The sequence below is a fragment of the Nesoenas mayeri genome (genome assembly GCF_963082525.1).
Source record: "Nesoenas mayeri genome assembly, chromosome: 2".
Lineage (NCBI taxonomy): Eukaryota > Metazoa > Chordata > Aves > Columbiformes > Columbidae > Nesoenas > Nesoenas mayeri.
This window is the reverse complement of record NC_137543.1, coordinates 163976394-163999722: the sequence shown is the minus strand read 5'-3', so window position 1 is coordinate 163999722 and position 23329 is coordinate 163976394. Positions and strand designations below refer to the sequence as shown.

General features: G+C 66.8%; 4 protein-coding genes across 4 annotated transcripts; 3 read left to right on the top strand and 1 right to left on the bottom strand.

The window, feature by feature from the left end:
• Positions 1 to 192: 192 nt before the first annotated feature.
• LRRC61 (leucine rich repeat containing 61) lies at positions 193 to 1203 on the top strand (the record flags this gene model as incomplete). Its single annotated transcript, XM_080338770.1, has 1 exon — positions 193 to 1203. One exon carries the CDS (start codon positions 193 to 195, stop codon positions 994 to 996), a length of 804 nt encoding a protein of 267 aa, XP_080194896.1. The 3' UTR covers positions 997 to 1203.
• A 334-nt stretch (positions 1204 to 1537) lies between these two features.
• RARRES2 (retinoic acid receptor responder 2) lies at positions 1538 to 4188 on the bottom strand. The gene is made up of 5 exons (XM_080338772.1): positions 3948 to 4188; positions 2605 to 2709; positions 2207 to 2311; positions 1980 to 2116; positions 1538 to 1670 (listed from the first exon to the last, which is right to left on the bottom strand). The coding sequence occupies exons 1-4, from the start codon at positions 4110 to 4112 to the stop codon at positions 2003 to 2005; spliced, it is 489 nt and encodes a 162-aa protein (XP_080194898.1). The 5' UTR covers positions 4113 to 4188; the 3' UTR covers positions 1538 to 1670; positions 1980 to 2002.
• Positions 4189 to 6888: 2700 nt separating this feature from the next.
• Positions 6889 to 16063, top strand: LOC308053399 (uncharacterized protein; the record flags this gene model as incomplete). The annotated part of the gene is made up of 5 exons (XM_080364248.1): positions 6889 to 6926; positions 8749 to 9295; positions 10621 to 10729; positions 11378 to 11491; positions 12431 to 16063. 5 exons carry the CDS (start codon positions 6889 to 6891, stop codon positions 15187 to 15189), a joined length of 3567 nt encoding a protein of 1188 aa, XP_080220374.1. The 3' UTR covers positions 15190 to 16063.
• A 4931-nt stretch (positions 16064 to 20994) lies between these two features.
• LOC308037203 (uncharacterized protein) lies at positions 20995 to 22756 on the top strand. Its single transcript, XM_080338771.1, has 2 exons — positions 20995 to 21900; positions 22566 to 22756. Exons 1-2 carry the CDS (start codon positions 21116 to 21118, stop codon positions 22570 to 22572), a joined length of 792 nt encoding a protein of 263 aa, XP_080194897.1. The 5' UTR covers positions 20995 to 21115; the 3' UTR covers positions 22573 to 22756.
• The last annotated feature ends 573 nt before the right edge of the window (positions 22757 to 23329 follow it).

Sequence of the window (23329 nt, the reverse complement as noted above, 5' to 3'; positions counted from 1 at the left end):
CGGCCGTGCGGTGAGTGCGGGCGGGGGCGGCGGGGCGGGGGGTCCCGCGAGCTGCCACCCCGCGTGTGTCCCCACGCACCCCACGGGTGAGCTGTGACCCAGCCGTGCCGGGGAGACCCCCCGCGTCCTCCCCAGCCAGGGGAACACGGGGCTGACCCCCCATCCCTCCCCCGGGTGCCGGAGGGGAGCAGGATGGAGGGGCGCGGGGAGGCGGGCGAGGAGGAGGAGGAGGAGGACTTGGGGGGGCTGCGCATCACCCCCCAGCTGCTGAAGGCCAGCACCGGGGAGTTCGCCCTGGAGTCCATCCTGCTGCTGAGGCTGCGCGGCCGCGGCATCGCCCACCTGGGCTGCCTGGGCGACTGCACCAGCCTGGAGTGGCTGGACCTCTCCGGCAACGCCATCACCCAGCTGGGGCCGCTGGCCGCCCTCAAGTCCCTCGCCGTGCTCAACCTGTCCCGTAACCGCGTCAGCAGCCTGGAGCCGCTGGGCTCCTGTCACAACCTGCAGAGCCTCAACGTGGCCGGGAACCTGCTGAGCAGCCTGCAGCAGCTGCGCTGCCTGGCGGGGCTGCGGCGCCTGGAGAGCCTGCGCCTCCGCGACCCCTTGGCCCGGCTCGCCAACCCGCTGTGCGCCGCGCCGGCGTACCGCGCCGCCCTGGCAGACATGTTCCCCGGCCTCAAAGCCATCGACGGCGAGCGGGTGTCCGGCCGCGGCAGCGAGCTCTACCAGCTCTGCCGGGATCTCGACAGCTCGCTGGGACGCGGCGGCGGCGCCGGTGCTGGCGCCGAACCGCCCCGCGTGGCGCAGCCCTGGGTGGAGGCGGGTTTTTGGGAGCCGCGGCCGCCCCGGCGCAGCTCCATCATGGAGGAGGCCTACAAGCAGTTTGGGGAGGTGCTGCAGGAGTGCCGGGAGCTGAGCCGCCGCGCCGACGACACCATCGCCCAGGCGGAGCGGGCGCTGAACAGCCGCCCCGACCCCAACTCCTACGTCTTCTGAGCCGTCAGACCCCCCGGTTCCATGAGAGGAGACCTCCCAACGCCGCTGCCATCCTGGCCCAGCCTCGCCGGGGGGAACCCGGCCTCGAGGGTTCCCCGCAGAGCCACGGCAGGAGCACAGACGTCCTTTGGGATTTTGGAGCCATCCCTGAGCTCTCCAGCCCGGAGGAGACTGTGGGGCTGGGGAAGCTGCACATGGGGACCAGGGGCCATCACGGGGACCAGGGGCCATTGCAGGGCTGTGCAGTAAAGGCGTGCTGTCCGCTGAGATCCCTCTGCTGCGTTGTCCTGGGTCCTGAGCAGCTCTGGGGGACTCACCTCTACCCACTGCTCTGCCTGGACCCACCGTGTCCCCGTCCCTCCTCCTGGGCTGGGGACAAGGGGCGGGGGGTGACACACCTGGTGCCAGAGCGGGAGCTGGCATGGAGCCCCCGTGGCCAGAGGGACATGGGGCTGAGCCCACCCCAGGACCCCCACCCGCAGCGATCCCGGGTGGGAATAACAGCGGCGACAGCAGGAGCCAGAGCCATGTTTACTGGAGAGCGGGGGGCAGGTGGGGAGCGAGCGCGTCCAGGACCGTCCCGTGGTGACACGGCGCTGGGGGGCGGCAAGCAGAGTTGGGGGGGCTGGTCCCCAGGGCAGCGTCCATCTCCTCGCGCTGGTGGAGGTGCTGGCCTGCAGAGGGACACGAGGAGGGGCTGGCTGCCGGAGGAGCCCCCGGCACGCTGCTGCGCACACGCGTCTCCCCATGACCTTGTCCCTGTCACCCCATCCCCAGGGCCCACAGACCTGGCTGGACGTGTCCCGGGGGATTTCTCCTGGCCAAGGACAGTCCCCAGCGCCTGGGGGAGTCCCGGGGGGGACCCAGCCTGACCCCACTCTTAATGCAGGAGCATCCACGCTCCGCCAGCGCAGGAGGTGCCAGAGCTCTGCCAGCGGGAGAGCCGGGCCTGTCCCCCCAGCCCCGCCGTCCTCGGCACCCACCGTGAGGGGACGTGGGGACGTCCCTAGGCCGGCAGCCCCTTGGAGAAGGCGTACATGCCGGGGAGGTAGAGCGCGTCCGACGCCTTGCCGGCCTCCTCCACCGCCCGGCACTCCGCCTCGTCTCGGTGTTTGAACTCCTGCGGGCAGAGCGCACGGGCTGGCACCCACCGCGGCACCGCGGGTGCCGGCAGCAGAGGAGCCTGCGCCGCGGGGGTGGGACAGCTCACCTTCACCGCCAGCTGGTGGCTGGGGCCGCAGTTCTGGTACTTGTCCAGCACCTTGGGGACGCTGCTGTTGTCAAACTTGTAGCAAGCCAAGCAGGTCGGCTTCCTCTGGGGACAGAGCACAGCCCGTCACTGCCTGGCCCCCCAGGGACTCCCAGGGTCCCAACCAGCGCCCTACCCTGCCAGGCCTGGGGACATCGCTGCCACTGGCCATGGCACGGCAGGAGGGCAGCACTTGGCATGGCCATGTCACCACTGCCAGGAGCACCGTCACCTCCAGCCCTCCCGGCACATGCGGCAGCGCAGCAGAGGGACGGGACAGGCAGGAGGACCCGGGGAGGCAGAGCTGCCGTGTCCCCGCAGGATGTGTCCCCGGGAGGGAGACATGCAGCCTGACTCACGCGGTTCTCCAGGGTCCGGCAGTTCTGCCGCTGCTGTGTCCTCTTCCTGCAGGACGTCTGCACCAGGCTGACCCGCAGCTGGACAAACGTCCCCGACGGGTCTTCCTGGGGGGACAGAATGTTGGACATGGGGGGACGGGAGGGGACGGGGCAGCCGATGTGGGGCTGGGGCACCGGGTGCTGCCGAGAGCTCGTTCTGGGCGCACTTTGTGGGGGACACCAGGGCACAGCGCGATGGGCAGCGGGACAGAGGGACCCCAGCCCCTCGTGGCCCTGACCATAAATCCAGCCCCAGGGAACAGCCTCTTGGAGACCCTACAAGGTGGGTCCCGACACAGGTGAGTGGCCCAGACTGGAGGTTCCCCAGAGCCCCCGGCCCTTCCCGAGGAACAGACACGTCCACGCTGCTGCCGTGGGTGCTCCCGGCTGCACCGGGACGGCCGGACGCCCGCACCGCTCGCCCCGCGGCCGGTCGCAGCACGGTTAATGAGTAGCTGAGCTCTGCCCGTCCCTGTCCGCACACCCCGGTGACCGGCCTGTCCGCACCGGCCGTGCCAGCGGGTCCGTCCCCACAACCAGCTGTCCCCCCCTCCGTGACACCCTGGCACCTGCCCCCTCCTCCGTGACACCTCAGCACCCGCTGCCCCCTCCTCCGTGACACCGCGGCACCCACCACCCCCTCCTCCATGACACCTCAGCACCCGCTGCCCCCTCCCTCCACGACACCGCGGCACCAAACGCCTCCGTGCCACCCCAACCCCCCCCTGAGGAGCCACCGAAGGAGGAACGTTGTGTTTGCAAACTGGGGACCTGGCGCCTGACCCCAGTGCGGGGAAGGACCGAGAGACAGCCCACTATGGATCCTTAATATAAAACAAAGTCTCTTCAAATTAATCCCAGAATGTAAACCGATTATTGTATTTTAAAAGTTAATCTAGGGGAAAGGGTAAGCAAAGAGCCAGGAATCCATATTCTAAATAGATCAATAAGGGGAAGGGGGTTGTTAGAATTAGATGAACGAGACAGGTAAACTGAGGCAGGTCGGGTGGGCTGTAAACCTGCAGAACCAGCCACTGGGGACAGGGGAGGGAACTTGCAGCCAGGATTTGGGGGGATACAAGCAGGGGCTTTGTGCCCTATTTCGTGTGCTGACCTTTAGGTCGTCTTGCAAAACTGGAATAAAATCCGCTTGGCTGAGAGATCCTGCCTGGGCCTGTTCTACTGGCAACATGATGGTTTCCTGCCCCCCGGCGCGTCCTGCCCGTCCCCGCCAACGCTGGGCCGGGGGCTCGGCCGCCATGTCCCCTCCCCTGGTCCCAGGGCTCCGCGGCCCCCGCACTCACCCGCTCCACAGCCCCTTCCACCGCCTGCTCCTTGAACAGCAGCTGCGTGCTGCTGCGGCCGTTCACGTAGTCCAGCACCTCCCGCAGCACCCGCCGCTGCAGCGGGGACGGGCTGGCGGCGGCCAGGGCCACCAAGGCCAGGCAGAGGGCTAGCGGGAACCTCATCCCTGCCGCGGGGGGCTGCCGGGGCTGCCTGACCCCGCAGAGCCTCGCCGATCGATCCGATCGATCCAATGGCGCTTTTGGTCTTTCATTAACTGGTTTCCTGGGAACTGCCCTCTTTCCGCCCCCGGGCCGGCCCCGCAGGCTGCTTGCGCGGCCCCCCCGGCACCGCCGTCCCCCGGCACGGCCCCCCCGGCACCGCCATCCCCCGGCACGGCCCCTCCGGCACCGCCGTCCCCCGGCACGGCCCCTCCGGCAAGGCCGCGGGGAGGAGCGGTGGGACACGGCGGCACCGGCGGCTGGTTGGCACAGGGACACCGGAGGGGACTCCGGCATCCCCCTGGGGGGTCACCGGGCTCGGCCCAGCCTCGTGCCCCCGGGCAGGGGTGCTGGGAGGCAGGAGGGCAGCGAATCCCCCACTCGGGCAAACAAACCGCCGGGGCTCGGTGCCAGCGGCCCTCGGTGAGCAGCCGCACGTCGCCATGGCTGGCGGGGAGCCCGGGAGGCTCCTCGTGGCCCCACACAGTGTGTCCGGAGGGCGGTGGCACCGTGGGGGTGCTGCGGAATGGCGGAATAAACTTCACAGCAGGGGCGGTTGTACCGTTAAGCTGCATTCTTTGTTTTACCAGCAGTGGGGACACCGGGGACCATCCTCCATAAGTGCTCCCACGACCGGGTGCTCTCGCATTGCATTCACATCATTATTGCATATGCGTTACAACTCGTGAAAATTTGGACATAAAATACATCTATACCAAGAAATAACTGATGATGTTAGTTACAATTGTTTAGTTTCTTAGTTACGATACATCTATTAATTATTACTTAAATATAAACTAAGCACTCCGCTTCTAAACAATGTGTCACTGAATCTTCTGTCTCCTTCTTGTCAGGCAGAAGGATCTAAAGTGTGAAAACTATCCCCTCGTTCTGCAGGTGGTCAGGAAGGTTAGTGGTGAGTACGTCCCTTGTAACTTAATCACAGTGTACATTAGTTTGTGGCTGGAAAAGCCCCTCAAGATCATGGAGTCCAACCATAACCCACCCCAGCACTGCCCCATGTCCTGAGAACCTCATGTCCGTCTGTCCAGCCCTCCAGGGCTGGTGACTCCAGCACTGCCCTGGGCAGCCTGTTCAATGCCCCACAGCCCTTTGGGGAAGAAATTGTTCCCACATCCAACCTCAACCTCTCCTGGGCAACTTGAGGCCGTTTCCTCTGCTCCTGGCGCTTGTTCCTGGGGAGAACAGACCAACACCCGCATGCTACACCCTCCTTTCTGCTAGTTGTAGAGAGTGAGAGGGTCTCCCCTCAGCCTTCTCAGTTGAGTACTAGTGGTTATTGCCAAATTTTGTGAATGTGCTCAACCTAAACTAAACTTTGCCCGTTCCAATGCCATTTTGATACAAACGCACACGTCCTCAGCGAAGGCTGCCCGCCTGCAGGGAACCTGCTCGCTGAGCGTGCGTGCGAAGAACAGCTCATATACCTTGTATGCAAATATTTAACCAGACCTGAGTGCGGCCTTTCTGTGCTTAAAAGGGGCCCATGAGAAAGATGGGGACAGACTTTTGAGCAGGGGCTGTTGTGACAGGACAAGGGTGATGGTTTAAACTGAAGGAGGGAGATTCAGGCCGGACATGAGGAAGGAATTGTTGCCCTGAGGGTGATGAGAGCCTGGCCCAGGTACCCAGAGAGGTGGTGGATGAACCATCCCTGAGACACCCCAGGCCAGGCTGGACGGGGTCTGAGCACCCTAAGCTGGTGACGATGTCCCTGTCATGGCAGGGGGGGCACTGGGGGCTGGGAAGGGCCCTCCAACACAAATATTCTGTGACTCATTGACTCATTGACTCATTGATTCATTGACTCATTGATTCATTGACGCATTGATTCATTGATTCATTGACTCATTGATTCATTGACCCATTGATTCATTGACTCATTGATTCATTGACCCATTGATTCATTGACTCATTGATTCATTGATTCATTGACCCATTGATTCATTGACCCATTGATTCATTGACTCATTGATTCATTGATTCATTGATTAATTGATTCATTGATTCATTGATTCATTGACTCATTGATTCATTGACTCATTGATTCATTGATTCATTGATTCATTGACTCATTGATTCATTGACTCATTGATTAATTGATTCATTGACTCATTGATTCATTGACTCATTGATTCATTGATTCAGTGACTCATTGACTCATTGACTCATTGACTCATTGATTCATTGACTCATTGACTCATTGACTCATTGACTCATTGACTCATTGATTCATTGACTCATTGATTCATTGATTCATTGATTCATTGACTCATTGACTCCTTGATTCATTGAGTCGGTGATTTGGTGACTGTCTGGAGCGTGTGCACAGCGATCAGATTTTGGTATTTCTGGGTCGATCCAGCATCCATCCTGGCGCAACTCTTTGCTGTATTTGCAGAGCTGGGCTCATTTTTGTGTGAGAAGCCCTGTTTTAGGGACAAGGAGGGGACTGGTGGCAGCGCCCGGCGGCGCCGGCAGGGGGCGCTGCAGCCAGCCCTCCGTACGGGTGCCGCCGCGGGACACGCCCCGCCAACCCGGAAGTGCTCTGACGAGGAGGCGGAGGCGTGGCCAACCTCCCTCCCGCCGCCGCCGCCGCCGCGCCCCGACGTCACCGCCACGGCGACGTCATCGCGTCATCGCCGGGACAGCGGCGGCCGGTGAGTTTCCCCGGGGAGGCGGCGGCTCCGGGGCCTGGCGGGGGGGGGGGGCGGTCACCATGGCAACGCGCGGCCTGGCCGGCGGTGGTGGGACGGGGTGAGGGGCCGGGCCCGGGGGGCGCGGGTGGCGGGGAGCGGGGTCGAGGGGTGGCGGGAGGGCCTGGGCTCCCCGGGAGCTGCGCCGGGGCCGGGGATGCCGGTGCCCCCGTCCTGCCCCCCCGGGGCTGATTTGGGGGTTTTAGCTGCAGACACAGCCCGGGCGCCAGGCCCTCTGCTTGGGGGGCACCGGGGTTCTCCCCTCAGCCCCGCTCGGACTCCCCCCGGCACCGAGGAGCCGAGCCCTGCGTGGAGCGGCAGGACCTTGACCCCAGTCCTGGTGAACCGGGTCCCCCGCCCCCGAGCAGCCCCGCTCGGATTAAGGGGTACAGGAGCCGCTCCCGGTGCCACGGGCTCCCCGGGGGCACCGAACCTGGCACAGGGCAGGCGGCTCGGGGGGTTTCCCCGTGAAATCCCGGGGCTGCCAGCCCGCAGGGGGGACGTGCAGGCCCGGGGGGCTTTTCCTCGGTAAAACCGTGTCTTGGGGACGGCCCCGCCGTGGTTTGGGAAGCACCGGCGGCGCGGCCCCGCGGCACCGAGCTCCCGCCACAGGCGGTGACCCCCTGCACCCCGAGCTGTGCCGGCGCCGCCGTGCCCGTGTCCGCACCCCGGGGGACAGCTGGGGAGAGCTCCGTGACCTCCTGGGACGCTGGAGCCAGGATGGTGCCGGGCACACGGCTGGAGCTGGAGCAGAGCCGTGTTTATCCAGCCGCCCCGGCTGCCGGGAAGCGCTGCGCTGGCAAACTCGCCCTCCACAAAATTGATGCTGTGCCCAGAATCTGCTGAGCCAAGCACAGGATCCGGCCTCTGCGGCCACCGCCGTGCTTGGCTTTTTGTCACCGCCGCCGCCACGGGTGTCCTGGCCCCGCCAGGCAGGGTGACCCCAGCGCTCTGAGCCCCTCTCTGGATTTTCCCCAGGGTGCCGCCCCCATCCTCGGCCTCCTGTGATTGCCACAGCCCCTCTGCCCAGCTGCCCACCAGCCTGGGCCCCCAGGCCATGAAGAGACACGGGGCTGGGGAGATTTTCATGGGTTTTGGGTCGGGGTTCTTCCATGTGCTGCCCCAGAGCTGGCTCTTCCCTCCGGGTGCCCTTTGTGGGGTTCCCTAGTGCCGAGGAGCTGGGTGTGTGCTGGGGCTGCACCGGGTGGGCTCGAGCCCTGCCCGCTGCCACCGTGACCCGGGACTCCCCGAGAGACCCCCGGCACAGTGTTGATGCTGCTGCTCGGCCGTGCCGGGTCCGTAACCAGCCCCGGGGAGCAGCGCGGTTTGGTTAATCATGTACACAAAGCGCTGGCGGGGCCGCTCGCCGGGGCTGGGCCGGCCACAGGATCCTCAGTGCTTGGTGGGACGTGGAGATCGGGGGGTAACGATGCCTTGCGCTGCCCAGCGCTGTGTCCCTGCTGCTGTGACAGCCCCGGGACGTGTCCCTCCGGGGGTGTCTGCACCGGTGGCTCCTAAGCCCCTGAACATGGTGCTGCCGGGGCGGGTCGGGATCCCAGCCGGCTCCCCCGCGGCACGGCCCCGCAGCCGGGGCTCCTCTCACCACCCGGCTTCCAAAACTAGTTCTAATTAAGCCCAGGCATTCGTCAAAGCACCCAGATTGCTGCCAGGGCTTTTAAGGGGTGAAGCGGGATTTGCATGTGGACTGGGGGGGGGCTCTTCTCCAAAGCATCGTTGGTGTGTTCGCCCCCTCCTTGGAGAGGAGGGAACGGCCCAGGCGGGTGCGTTACCAACATCTGCCAGCCCCCCAGGAGCAGCGGCGGCGGTAGAGCCAACCCCCTGCTGCGAAACGGGGCGGACGGCGTTTTCCCGGTCCATCTCAGAGCGGTTTTGGGGAGGGCAGTTGGGCAGAGCCAGCCTGGGCGACCCCCTCTCCCCGTGGCGTGGGAGCCGGCGGGGCCGCGCTGGGGCTGCGGGAGCTGCGGGAGCTGCGGTTCCCGGCCCGCGGCCGCCGGCAGCGCTCGGCGTGAACTACAAATCCCAGTAGCGCTGCCTGCGGGGAAGCGGCGCTGTAAACAGAATGAATCCGGGCCAGGCCCCGGGGTCAGCGCCTTCCTCTCCCCTAAAATAACTCGGCGGAGGAGGCGGGGCCGCGGGCGCCAGCGGGGCCTCTCCCGAGCGGCCGCGCTCCTCCAGCTCTGCCTCTCGCCGTGCGGCGCCGTTTCCGCGCTGAGCGGCTCCGCTCTCGCCGTGTCTCGCAGGGACCCGCAGCAGCCATTTGGAGGAAGTCGGGGGAGACCGGCGCCCGCAAGCCTGGCGGAAGGCGGAGGGGAAGCGCAGCTGCCGCCCCGCGCTCTCCCGGGAGCTGATGTCCTCTCCCCTGGCCGGGCGGCCCCGAGGGGAGCGATGTCTGCGGGGGGAGCGCCCCAGGTACGTGGGGAGGGGGCGGCCGCTTCCCCTCGCTCCCGGGGAGAGGCCGGAGCGGGGCCGGCTCTGCCCACGTCCCTCTGCGGCTGCCGCGGCGCTCGGGAGGGACCGCTGCTCCCTTCTCATGCTGCGACATTTTGGGGGGGGCTGTCGGGGTTTTCCCAGGGGCTGGGAGCTCCTCTGGTGCTTTTCTTGTCGTCATTTAGAAATACCAATGCCTGAGGTACACTCGAGCCCCGCGAGAGACACTTTTCTTTTAAATTGGCGCTTCTTAAAGTTACGGCAGCCGTCAGAGCGCGGGCTGGGCTCCTGTCTTCTCCATCTGCTCTCCCTGCGCTCCTGCCAAGTGGCGGAGGAGGCTTGAGGGAAGAGGAGAGGAATCCTAGGGAGGGAAGACGGGCAGATCGGGAGCTGAGCTTTCCAGGAATAGCTGCTTTGGCTCCTTCCAGAGGTTCCCTCCTTCGGTCCCGATCCGGGCTGGGCGATCACACCAAGGCGAGGGATCCGCTTGGGATCCAAGTGATGTCGTGAGCGGGGGTGGTGAATGTGTGGCTTCAGCCCTTAGCAAGCTCCCCTGCAGGGTTTCTGCCAAGTGATGCTCTTGCTGATGAGGAAACTGAGGCACGAAGGAGAAGCAGCGTTTCTGTGCCAAAACAAGTGTGGGTGTGAGGGCTTTTGGGGGACCAGGGTGTTTAAAGGGGTGTGGAGCGCAGCCCTTGCAGTGCGGCTGCTCTCACTGGTGGGGCCCGTGGGTGTTGGGTGCTGGTCCAAAAGCCCATTGCCCGTCCTTTGGGTCCAGAAACACTGAGGTTGGAAAAGACCCTTGAGATCATGGAGTCCAACCGTTAACCTCACCCTGTCCCTGCCCCATGTCCTGAGAACCTCATGTCCGTCTGTCCAGCCCTCCAGGGATGGTGACTCCAGCACTGCCCTGGGCAGCCTGTTCCAATGCCCCACAGCCCTTTGGGGAAGAAATTGTTCCCACATCCAACCTCAACCTCCCCTGGCGCAACTTGAGGCCGTTTCTTTGTGTCCCTGTCTCCCCTCAGCTCCTGTTCTCCAGCTGAACCCCCAGGTCCCTCAGTCTCCATCACACTTGTGCTCCAGCCCCTCACCAGCTCCGTTCCCTTCTCTCCACTCGCTCCAGCACCTCAAGGCCTTTCTTGGCATGAGGGGCCCAAAACTGCCCCCGGGATTTGAGACGCGTCTTCACCAGTGCCCAGCACAGGGGACAATCACTTCCCTAGTCCTGCTGGCCAAAAAACCAAACAAACCCCCAAAAAAGTGCTGGTGTTTTGCTGAAACTCTTCTCCTCTCTCCTGGACCAGCCTCCCCACGCCCTGAACCTGCTCCCTTACCCCAGGCTGAGTGAGGTGCCGCGAACCGGACCCGAGCTGGATGCTGTGGGTGCGGAGATCCCGTCCGACCCCTGCACAGGTGACAGCGGGTGACAGCGCGTTGGGGAGGCATTGCCGGCGTGGGAGGGGGCTCTGGGGACGTGCTTGAGTGTTCTCCGGAGTACAGCCGGTGCTGTGCTAACACCAAGTCCAAGTGACTGCCGGCAACAGTCCCTGTTGACCGGGGTGGTGACACGAAGCGGGTGTCGCAGAGATCATATGTAAACGTATACAAATGTGGGGGGAATCCCCAGCCCGGGCAAGGTCCTTCAGCCGCTCTGCTAAGATGGAGACTTCTCTTCTGCTTGGGCGGCTGGGGTCGGAATTAATCGCATTTTTGCGGTAGCCTTTGAAATCCGATCATGAAAGCGTTCCGCGGGATCTGAGGGTACGCAGGTGAGTGTGCGAAAGACTGTTGAAAGCATCGTTTTCGAGGAGCGGCGCTCCCTCCCGCCCACCTTTCGCTGCACCGGGAGGAGCGAGCCTGGCGCTGGTATTTCCTTTTATCTCTAATTACACTTCAGGCAGCAAAAGCTTAAAATAGATGAAAGCGATGCCCCCAGGCTTCGTTAATTTTAGCTTATTTGTGAATTAACGCGGGCATCTCCAGTGTAGCGATGTCTCTGCCGGCCGCGCGTTTCGCCGTGCCGCACGGTTCGTGGTGACCGGCTCTTGTCCCTCCAACCAGGCTACAGGTTCTTCAAGCCCGGGGGGCTGTTCGGAATCAAACAGTCGGACGAGCCGTACGCCGAAGGGCAGCAGATGCAGGAGGACAGCAAGGTCCTGGTCAGCCCCTGTGCGGGTAGGTGAGCGCCTGGCCTGGCCGGGGCTGCGGGAGCACTGGGGGATGTTCTCCTTGTGGGCAGAGGCCATTTTCAGCCAGTTCGTGGCTGTTTCAGACCAGTTTGCAGCCATTTGGGGCCAGTTTGTGGCTGTTTCAGGCCAGTTCGTGGCCATTTTAAGCCGGTTTGTGGCTGTTTCAGGCCAGTTTCTGGCCATTTTGGACAAGTTTGCAGCCGTTTCGGGCCAGTTTGTGGCCATTTTACGCTGGTTTGCGGCTGTTTCAAGCCAGTTTGCGGCTGTTTCAAGCCAGTTTGCAGCCATTTTCAGCCAGTTTGTGGCTGTTTCAGACCAGTTCATGACCATTTTCAGCCAGTTTGCAGCCATTTTCAGCCAGCTTGTGGCTGTTTCAGGCCCATTCGTGGCCATTTTAAGCAGATTTGTGGCTGTTTCAGGCCAGTTTGTGGCCATTTTGGACCAGTTTGTGGCCGTTTCAGGCCAGTTTGTGGCCATTTTACGCCGGTTTGCGGCTATTTCAAGCCGGTTTGCAGCCATTTTCAGCCATTTTGTGGCTGTTTCAGACCAGTTCATGACCATTTTCAGCCAGTTTGCAGCCATTTTCAGCCAGCCTGTGGCTGTTTCAGGCCAGTTTGTGGCCATTTTGGACCAGTTTGTGGCTGTTCTGGCAAGTTGTGGCCATTTTGGGCCAGCTGGCGGCCATTTTCAGGCAGCTAACGGCCTGTTTTTGCTGTCGCTGTTGCTGCCAGCGCTGCTCTCGGTGAGTCGGGTGGCGCGGGCTCTGGGACGGGCTCTGATCCCGCTGGTGCTTTAGAGCGTTATACACCGCAGTGATTTAACTGCGAGGAGCAGGGACTTTGGCTCGACAATCCTTAAGGGGGAGACATTCTGTGATGCTATGAAAGCCCCTGAAACTAATGTCTTGAATGTTTTTGCAATCTAGTTGAGCCCGGTCGGGTGAATAAAGTGGAGCAGCCCGATGAGAAGCCCGTGGCAGCTGCCGGCTCGCTGGAGCTGTATCCCGCGGCCGCCGGCAGCTCCGGCCGCTGGTTTCACGGGGCGCAGCGCGCTCCCGAGCGGGCGGGCGCCGAGAGGGACGGCGCCGCCGGCCTCAGCCCGCTGTCCGGCCGAGTGGCCTGCTGGGTGCCGCAGCTGGGCTCCGGCCCCTTCCGCTGCGCCCAGTGCGGGAAGGGCTTCCGCCAGAAGCAAAGCCTCATCACGCACGAGAGGATCCACACCGGGGAGAAGCCCTACAGGTGCGGGGACTGCGGGAAGAGCTTCAGCCAGCGGCCCAACCTCCTGACCCACCGCCGCGTGCACACGGGGGAGCGCCCCTTCCCCTGCGTGCAGTGCGGCAAGTCCTTCAGCCAGAAAGCCAACCTGCTGGCCCACCAGCGCATCCACGCCGCCGGGCAGAAGGCGCTGGCGGGAGGCGAGCAGGAGGACGGCGCTTCCGGCAAGCCCAAGCTGCGCTCCCAGCCGAGGAGCTACCAGGAGGACACCCCGTTCGTCTGCCCCGAGTGCGGGAAGAGCTTCCGCCAGAAGCCCAACCTCATCACCCACCGGCGGATCCACACCGGCGAGCGCCCCTTCACCTGCTTCCTCTGCGGCCGGAGCTTCAACCAGAAGACCAACCTGGTGACCCACTACCGCGTGCACACCGGGGAGCGCCCCTTCGCCTGCACCCAGTGCGGCAAGCGCTTCACCCAGAAAACCAACCTGGTGACGCACCAGAGCACCCACACCGACCTGCGGCCCTACCCCTGCGGGCAGTGCCAGAAGTGCTTCAAGGACAAAGTCTCCCTCAAAGCCCACCAGAAGACTCACGCCCCGCGCCAGCGGCGCTGCCCGGGCCGCAGCCCGGCCACCGGCCTGCCCTACGGGGCTGCGCCCACCCTGCTCCCGCCCGGGGGGCCCGAGCAAGAGGGCACCTTCAGCCCCATGCCGCCACTGCCCGTCCCCAAGATCCCCGAGGGCCAGGAGCTGTACTCGTGCACGGAGAAGAGCTTCCCCCCGAAGGAGCCGCTCCTGCCGCCCCAGCAGCCCCCCCTGGGCGAGCAGACCTTCCCCTGCGCCCAGTGCGGAGAGGGGTTTTGCCAGAAGGTGACTCTGCTGCGGCCGCAGCACGGCCCCGCCGCCGAGGCTCCCGCGGGGTGCGCGGCAGCCTTCAGCCACGGCCCGCACCTCCTGGGGCACCTGGGGGTGCAGCCTGTCCTCGGGGACGCCGCCACCCCGGCCTCCCAGGTCCCCGGGGTGGACAAGCCCTTCATCTGTAACCAGTGCGGCAACAGCTTCGGCCTCTGGCTCTCCCTCGTGGCCCACCAGAAGACCCACGTCGGGCAGAAGACGTACCCGTGCCCTGAGCACGAGAAAAGCTCCGGCGATGAGCTGTCCCCCAAATCTCCCCAGGAGAAGATGGAGATGGATATGGAGATGGAGGGGGGAGCCTGGGTGTGTCCCGAGTGCGGGAGAAGCTTCGTCCTTTACGACCGTTTGGTAAAACACCGGCAAAACCACCGGGGCAGAGGGCCCTTCCGCTGCGACGTCTGCGGGAAGAGGTTCAGCCTGAAGACCAACCTGGTGACCCACCAGCGCATCCACACCGGCGAGCGCCCCTTCACCTGCGGCGTCTGCGGCCGCCGCTTCAACCAGAAGGGGAACCTGGTGACCCACTACCGCACGCACACCGGGGAGCGCCCCTTCGCCTGCACCCAGTGCGGCAAGCGCTTCGCCCAGAAGCCCAACCTCATCGCCCACCAGAAGACGCACACCAGCCGGCAGCCCTTCTCCTGCCTGGAGTGCCCTAAGCGCTTCAAGAGCAAGCTGTCCCTGCGGGTGCACCAGCGCGTGCACGCCGCCGAGAGGCCCCCGGGCGAGCCGGGCCAGGCCCCCGCGCTGCAGCCCCACCCCGACAGCCCCTTCCCCTGCTCGCTCTGCGGGGAGACCTTCAAGGAGGACGGGGAGCTGCAGCTGCACCGGCAGGACCACGCCGGCGAGCGGCCGCACGCCTGCGGCGAGTGCGGGAAGCGCTTCCGGCAGAAGGTGAACCTGGCCGTGCACCAGAGAACCCACACCGGGGAGCGCCCGTTCCGCTGCGCCGAGTGCGGGAAGGGCTTCAACCAGAAGGCTCACCTCCTCCGGCACCGCCGCACGCACACCGGCGGCATCCCGCCCTCCTGCTGCGAGGGGACCTGCCCGGCGCACCACGAGGAGCCGGACGGGAGCGGCACTTCCCTGGCCAAGGGATCCGAGCCCCCCAGCTTGCTGCTGCCCCCCTGCTCCCGCGGGGCCGCTCACGGATCGCTGCCTCGGGAGGAGCTTCGGCCGGGAGAGCAGCCGCCCAACAGACCCGAGAGCCCCTCGGGCGCGGCAGACATCCTCCTGCAGCTGATGCAGGAGGACCAGCACCTCGTGGCCAGCGCCCACCCCCCGCAGGAGGGCCCCGCGGGCCAGTGCCCCTGCAAGTGCCCCGAGGCGGGGGAAGCCTTGAGCCCGAAGCCGCCGGCGCTGCCGCCGCAGTGCTGCTGCGCCGACTGCGTGAGCCAGCGGCAGCTGCTCCTCAAGCCGCAGCCCGACTGCCGAGCCGAGCTCTGGGGCAAGTACGGCGGCTGCGGCAGAAGCTTTGAGGAGAAACGAGTCCCGAGAGTGCCTGAGAGAGCGCACGGCGAAGAGAAGCCCTCGCCGTGCCCCAGCTGCTTGTAACGCCCGTGCGGGCTGCCCAAAACCCGTCTGCGGGCGAGGGACCGCACCTCATCGCTCTTATGCTAAAGGCACCAAACCTAAAGAGGCCGTGGCTCGCGCTGGGGCCTGGTTGCTGACCGAATGAGGACAGTGTGGAGGGAAGGATGCAAACTGGGACTCGTGATGCCCGCCAGGATGTGGTACCAGCGGGAACTCGTGAGGAACGCGGTGGCTTTGGGAGCAGGAGGCTCAGAGGACCCTTCAGACGGGTGTCGGATGGGGTGAAGCAGGAGATGGACTCAGATGCCCTGCGTGAGGGTTCTGTCTCGTCAGCATACCAAATGTATGGGGGGGGAGCAGTGACAGGACCCGGATCCGCAGCGTTCGTTCTGCTGTGGATGCGCGGACTGTGGGGAGCGGGGAGAGCTCGAGATCCGGGATCCGTGTGCTTCAAAACCGCGTCTGTCGTGCAGCCGGCCGGGCAGAGGCACGTCTGCTCCTGCCTCCGGGTTCGGCTGGTGGCGCTCAGACCCCGAGCCAGCCGTGGGGCAGAGAGGGGCCTGCGTGGGTCCGGAGCCTCTCCCAGAGCCCTCCATCCTTCTCTCCCGGACTGGATGTCGTTCCGCGAGGAGCGGAGGCTCCAGCAGCTGCCCAGCGCCTGGGCACAGCAGGAGCGGCTCGGCCGGGCGGGAGCGCTGGGGGGAACCGGCCCTGCTCGCCTCGGCGGCGACTGCGCCTGCTCCACAGCCAGCGCGGCGGAATCCGGCCTGGAGCTTCCCGAGCTGGAGCAGGAAAGCTGGGTGAGCACCGGGAGAATGGGCAACGGCCGGGAAAACCGCCTGGAAGCATCTCGGCTCGCCTCTGCTTCCAAAAGGGACCTGGGAGGCGCCTCCGAGCCCGGGGGGGCCACGCAGGGTGATGGGGGGGTGGGGAACGGGGTGTAGCTTGTGCTTCTCTACTTGCTCTATGGATAATCTTTCTGACTAGCAGCTCTTTCTGGTACTCAATTAACTTCTGAATAGGTAACCCAGACGTGCGGGGGGAGCAAGAGCGGCTGGAATGTGCCGGAGCTGTTGCGGTAGCTCGTGGTGGGAGTGTCTGCTGGGGGCTGCGGGAGGTGCGGGGTCCTTGCTGGGCCTCGCTTTGCCATCTCCACTTGCTGGCAGAGCCTGCGCTCGGCGTGGAGCCGCGCGGCTCGTGGGCAGAGACCTTCCTTGGAAACGCGGGGAACGGCGTTACCAGAGCCCGGCTCCGGGCTGCGTCCTCGACACCAGCGCCCAGCTGCTCGTCTGCGTTTTGGGGGGGTATCCTGAGGGGTGTAGTGTAAGGAAAGGCTTTGTCACCTACCGGGGGACGGGGCGGCAACTGAGGGGACTCCGAATGGTCACAACTGGAGCTTCAGCCGGCGCGGGTGCCCCGAGCTGCCGAAGTGGCCGGGCGGGAGGGTCCCACACCCAGAGTGCACCAGACTGGGGGGGCGCCTGCCCTTGTCCCCTCGCTCGCTGCCCGTCTCCCCGCCGCTCTGCTCCAGCAGCATTTCAGGTCCTTGCAATTATATTTTTTTGAGGTTATTTAAAATAAAAGCTTTCTCATGGCAGGCTGCTGGCTCCTCTGTGCGGGCAAGCACTGCGGCCGTGTGCTGGGATGAGCCCGCCGGGCAGCGGGGCCGCCTTGGGGCAGCGGGGCCGCCTTGGGGCAGCAGGTCTCCCTTCCACCCACGCAGGGACGGTGCTGCAGGGCCCCTCGCGCCAGGAAAGGCCTTGAGGTGCTGGAGCCAGTGCAGAGAAGGGACCGTAGCTGGTGAGGGGCTGGAGCACAAGTGTGATAGAGACTGAGGGACCTGGGGGTTCAGCTGGTGAACAGGAGCTGAGGGGAGACAGGGACACAAAGAAACGGCCTCAAGTTGCGCCAGGGGAGGTTGAGGTTGGATGTGGGAACAATTTCTTCCCCAAAGGGCTGTGGGGCATTGGAACAGGCTGCCCAGGGCAGTGCTGGAGTCACCAGCCCTGGAGGGCTGGACAGACGGACATGAGGTTCTCAGGACATAGGGCAGTGCTGGGGTGGGTTATGGTTGGACTCCATGATCCTGAGGGGCTTTTCCAACCAAAGCAGTTCTGTGGTTCCCTGACGCTGTCCCCGGTGCAGCCAGCCCCGCTGCCCTGCCCGTTGTTTGTCCCCATGTCTGCTTTTCCCCTCTTGTTTCCTTGCAGTTTAATGTGTAGTTGTTGCCGAAATGCTCCTGCCTTTCGCACCATTAGCAAAAACCTCTGATAGCAACAGGGCAAAGGCACAGAATTGGCAGCAAAACCTGTGACTTGTGGTGTTTTTTAGGGCCGAGAGGGCCGTTCCCATTCCGGCTGCTCCCACTCTCCCCCAGCCCTGTGCTCGGGTCCTTCCTGGGCTCGGTTCTTGCGGCTCTGGGCTCAGCAGGAAAACCTCTGGCCCGGGGACGTGTCCCTGCTCTGGCACGTTGCCCTGGTCACGGCTGCCCCGTGTCCGTGCGGGATCTTCTGGGTCTGCAGCCAGGAGGCTGGGCCGGCGGGGACGCGGCTGCTGGGCCCCCGCGGCACCGGGCCCCATCATAGCCCGTCCTGGCCACGGGGAGCAGAGCTGCTGCCCCTCGGACCCCACACCGTGGTGGGATGGGGATGGGGATGGGGATGGGGATGGGGATGGGGATGGGGATGGGGATGGGTCCCAGCCTGCAGCTGAGAATCCTGTCCCACAGTCACCACCCCATGGCACAGCCCGTTACAGAAACCCCCAGCCCCCCTGGGCCCAAACATTTCAAGGAAGGTTTTTGGGGGAAGGTGTGGGAGGGGCAGACCCTCCCGGGCTGGCGAACCCCCCCAGCCAGTGGTGCTGCCCGGCTCTGCTCCCGGTGACGCTTTTACCACGAGCCGCACCCGGCTGTGCCGCTCGTTTCGCTCCAGTGGGGACATGGAGCCGAGGCGGCCTCCTGCCACCCCTGTCACCGCTCAGGGACAGGTGTCCCCTGGCCTGTCCTGTGGCATCCCCTGGCTCCACCACAACAGGAGCAACACCAGCTCCGTGGCTTCCCAGCCATGTCCCGGCTGTCCCTGCGGTGTGTCACCCCCAGCCGGCTCCAGCACTCAAGGTCACGGTTCCCTTGGGAAGGGGACATGTCCCCACTTGCCCTGGGCAGCCCCGCCAGCTGCTGGCTCCGGCAGAGCCGCTGGGAAGGCAGGTGTGGACGGGCCGGTGTTTTGGCATCTCCCGGCCCCGGTGCGGCAGGTCCGGGCAATGGTGCGATAGCGATCGCTGCCGACGGGCATCCCGGCTGAGCGCCGGCACGCCGCAGCCTGCAGAGCTCCGCACCGCGCGGGGCTGGCCGTGCCCAGCGCTGTCCCGGCTGTGCCACCCTGCTGTGCCGGGCCCGGCGCCCTCCAGCCAGCTCTGTGGCTGCGGACCCCTCCAGGACACCCCACGGCACACACGAGCTCCTGTCAGTGCCGGCTGCGCCGCCGCTGTGGCTGGAGATGCTGGAGGACCACACAAGCAGAAATGCTGCGGTGGGAGCTCAGGACCAGCGCGGTCCCCAGTTCGCGGTGCCCGACCACGGGCTTGGCTGCTCCCTTCCCACAACAGCCCGCGCCGGGCTGCAGAGCCCCTGGCGCTGCAGGCGGGTCCTGGGCGACATGCACCCGAGTTCGTGCCGCAGCACCCATTGTGGTCACAGGGACGGCTCGGGGACCGGTGGCACAGCCAGCTTTGTGCCAAGGTCAGTCACATCTGCCGTGCTGTCACCAAAACACCCTGGTGCACGCCGGGCAGCCGGGGGCTCTTGCTCTGATCCTGTCCGGCTGCAGCTCCCAGCACCGTGGGGGGACCCGCTGGGACCCCATGTCATGCCGGGGGGACCCGCTGGGACCCCATGTCGTGCCGGGGGGACCTACTGGGACCCCATGTCATGCCAGGGGGACCCACTGGGACCCCATGTCGTGCCGGGGGGACCTACTGGGACCCCATGTCGTGCCGGGGGGCAGCTGCTGCTGGCACGGGCTGCGTGCCATGCTGGTGCACATGGACACATCCCAGCTTGGAAGGTGCTGCTGCTCCCACCCGAGCTGGGGTGACTTGTCACCTCCGGGGTGTCCCGGTCCTGGAGCCACCGTGCTCCCGGGGGCCCGGCCAGCGCGGGGGCTCCTCGCTGTGCACACAGCCCAACCCACGGCGTGGGCACTTGGCAGCATTGCCACCCACCGGCGTCACCCGTGGGCTCAGAGCCACGTGCTCGGTGCACTGTGGGCACCGCGAGCCGCTGACATGGCCGCGCACCCCGGGGAGATGAGGACACGGAGGGCTCGGGGGGCAGGACCGGGGGGGTCTCCGATGGATCTTGTCCTGGGGCAAACACAAACCAGCCATTCCTGCTCCCACACCCCGGCTCGGGCGGCTGGGCAGGTTCCTCTGGTTTTGGGGCAATTTGGGCCAGATCCTGGGCCCGAGGGGGGATGTGGGGTGTCCGTGGGTCGGGGGCGAGTGTCCTGCGGGGGCGGGGAGGGGCAGCTTGTCCCCGGGCTGGGGATCATCGTGCCCAGAGGGTGATGCTGCTGCGGAGCGGGGTGCGCGACCCGGTTCGGGGCGATGCTGCCGGGGTTCGGTGCTGCGGGGGTGCGATGGTCCTGGCGGGGTCGGTGCTCCCGGGGCGCTGATGCCGCCGGGCGGTCGGTGCTGCCGGGTCCGTCCCCGCCACCCTCCGGCCGCCGCCGGGCGGAGCCGCCGCAGGGCCGGGGTGACGGGCGCGGGCGGGCCCCGGTGCGTCAGCCGGGCGGGCGGGGCCGGGCGGGGCCGGCGGGACGCGGCGCGGCGGCGGCTCGGGCAGGTCAGCGCCGGGGGCCGCGGGGCGGGCGGGGGCAGCGGGAGCCCGGGGAGGGGGGAGCAGAGCGGGGGTCGGGCAGCCCCCGCGCCCCGGCCCGCCCTGCGCGGCCCCGCGGCGGCTCCGGCCCGGCCCGGCCCCGCGCTGCAGGAAGCGCCGCGGACACGCGCGGGACCCACCGGGTCGGGATGCGCCGGGGGAGCCCGAGACCGAGTCGGGGCCGCGGCGCCCGCTGCAGGTAACGGCGGCTCGGCCTGGGCGGGCCCGGCTCGGCCCGGCTGGGCTCGGCCCGGCTTCGCTGGGCCCGGCTGTGCTGGGCCGGGCTTGGCTCGACCCGACTCAGCCGGGCTCGGCTCGGCTGGGCTCGGCCCGACTCGGCTGGGCCCGACTCGGCTGAGCCCGACTCGGCTGAGCTCGGCCCGGCTTGACTCGGCTGGGCCCGGCTCGGCTGAGCTCGGCCCGACTCGGCTGGGCCCGGCTCGGTTGGGCTCGGCCCGGCTGAGCTCGGCCCGGCTTGACTCGGCTGGGCCCGACTCGGCTGGGCCCGGCTCGGCTGAGCTCGGCCCGGCTTGACTCGGCTGGGCCCGGCTCGGCTGAGCTCGGCCCGACTCGGCTGGGCCCGGCTCGGTTGGGCTCGGCCCGGCTCGGCTGGGCCCGGCTGGGTTGGGCTCGGCCCGGCGCACTGCAGCGCAGCCCGGCTCCCTCCCGCGGCAGCAGCGGGGGGTCCCCACCCCCCCAGCCTGGGCCCGGCCCCCCCACTCGAATTGCAGCCCCGGGCCCGCGGGACACCTGCCCGCGCCCTGCCGGGGCGTCACGGCCCCGCAGCCGCCCGCCCAGTGCCACGAGGTCCCGGCCCGGCACGTGCCGCTGTTGCCGGGGCGGTTGAGGCACCGGCCTCCTGGGCTCCCCGTGCCGAGCGGCCACGGCGCCCAACCCGGGTGCTGCGGTGGGGGGACGGACGCGACGGTGGGAGCAGCGGGGGGGCAGGGGCGCTGGCAGCCCCAGCACGTCCCGGTCTGACCGGTTCTGGAGGTGCCGGGAGCTGCAGCCGTCCCCGTCTGCGCTCCCCAGGGATGCGGGTGCCCTGAGCCCGGCAGCGGGGCACCCATGACGGACCTGGCCTCGCCCACGGGCGAGAACCCCTTCGCCTTCCCGGGCGGCGAGGAGGGCCTGGGCGACGAGAAGGCGCTGGTGATCCACAGCCAGGCGGAGGACGAGGCGGAGAAGGAGTTCAAGTGCATCCTGTGCGGGGAATGCTTCGGCCAGCAGCCCAGCCTCGCGCGGCACCAGAAGCACCACGCCGGGGAACGCGCCTTCATCTGCGCCGAGTGCGGCAAAGCCTTCAGCCTCAAGCACAACCTCATCATCCACCAGCGCATCCACACCGGGGAGCGGCCCTACCAGTGCGGCGTCTGCCAGAAGAGCTTCAGCCTCAAGCAGAACCTGCTCACCCACCAGCGCATCCACAGCGGCGAGAAGCCGTTCTCCTGCCAGCGCTGCGGGAAGCGCTTCCGCGAGCAGCGCTTCCTCCTCAACCACCAGCGCACCCACGCCGAGGGCCGGCCCGGCGCCGACGGCGACGTCCAGCCGGGCAGCAGCCGCTCGCCGGAGCCGCGTGAGGCGGCCGGCGGCCCCTTCGCCTGCGCCCGCTGCGGGAAGGGCTTCAGCTGCCGGAGCAGCCTGGCCGCGCACCAGCGCAGCCACGGCGGCGAGCGGCCCTTCGCCTGCCCCGACTGCGGCAAGAGCTTCGGCCACAAGGGCTCCCTGAAGATCCACCGGCGCACCCACGCCGGCGACACCCCCTTCACCTGCGCCCAGTGCGGCCAGAGCTTTGCCCAGAAGGCCGCCCTCACCGCGCACCGGCGCAGCCACGGGGCCGAGGCCGCCCTCATGTGAGCCCCCGCGCGCCGGCACCCCCCGCCCCGCCGGCCTCCCCCGAACCGCGGGTCCCGGCGGTGCCGCTGCCTTCGGGTGTCGCCCTGCAGCCCCCCAGCCGGTGCCCCCGGGGCGCTGCGGGAGCACCCGCTGCCTCACTCACAATGGGGAATTCTGTTTTGGGGCAGCTGGGGTCACTAGTTGTTTCCTCAGGTTTTGGGGCGTGGGCTGAGAGCTCGGGGTGCACGGCCCAGCCCACCCACACATGGCCGGCATGATGCGGTGCCGGCAGCCCCGGCGTGGCCTGGGAGCCCCCGGCCGTCCTCCTGGCCCGTGTCCTGCCCCGTGTCCTGCTGCTGGGGTTTTCCTCCTGACAGTCACAAGGCCGTCCCAGCAGCGCCAGCGCCTCGGGGCTCCCGTCCCGCGGCATCCGGAGCCTCGCGCAGCCGCGTGGTTCCCGCCAGCCTGGCCACCCCTTCCCGGCACCGCTGCGGTGCAGCCGTGTGCCACAGCTTTAACACCCCGGGCCAGGGCGAGAGGCCGGGGAGGAGGAGGAGGGAGGTTTCCCCAGGGCATCCCCGCGCTTCCCCCGCCCTGCCCGGCACATCCGGCACGGTGAACCCGCTGCCACCCACTGTGCCAGGCGCCGGTGGGGTAACCTCTGCTGTGCTTGTTCGCCCAGGGAATGACGGCTGCGAACGCCAGAGCAGAACCGGATGCCGCGCCGGGAAGGAGCCGCAGCCCCGCGCTGCCGGGACAGGGGCGCCAGGACCAGGAGGCAGCAGCGGCTGCTGCACGGAGAGCCCCGCGGCACGGAGAGCCCCGTGGCACAGAGAGCCCCACAGCACGGAGACCTCGCAAAATAAAGATTAAATAAACACCAAGCTGGCGGGTGGAGCCTGCTTCCCCAGCGGCGGCGGCTCCGGCACACGAGGGGCTGCGGTGAGGCAGGTTCCCCGGCAGCACGGATGTCCCGGTGCGGTGCCGAGGAGCCCTGGAGCCCCCGGCAGGGCAGGCGCGGGGCTGGGGCGGCGGGACGACCGCGAGCGCCCGGCGGGGGGGAGTTGTGCCCACACCGACCCGCAGCGCAGAGCCGGACCCGGGCCGGGACGGGACAATCAGCGCTCGCTGCTGCGCCGCCAGCGCGGCCGCAGGTGGGTACCGGTACCGGCACACGGCACTGGCTCCCGGTGACCACAACGTCCCGACTGCTGCCAGCTGAGGGAGCTGGGCCGGGGTCCCTCGTGCAGACACCCCCCGTGTCACCGCTTGTGTGACACTGGGCCAGCCATGGGCTCCAGGACAAGTGTCAGGGAGTGTCCCCGCAGGGGGCACATGTGGCGCTTCATGGCGTCCCGTCCCCGGGCGGGACGCTACTTGTGGGTAACACCACGCTGGAGCAGCACAAACACATTTTGCGGCCCCAGGGATGTTTTCCCCCAAACG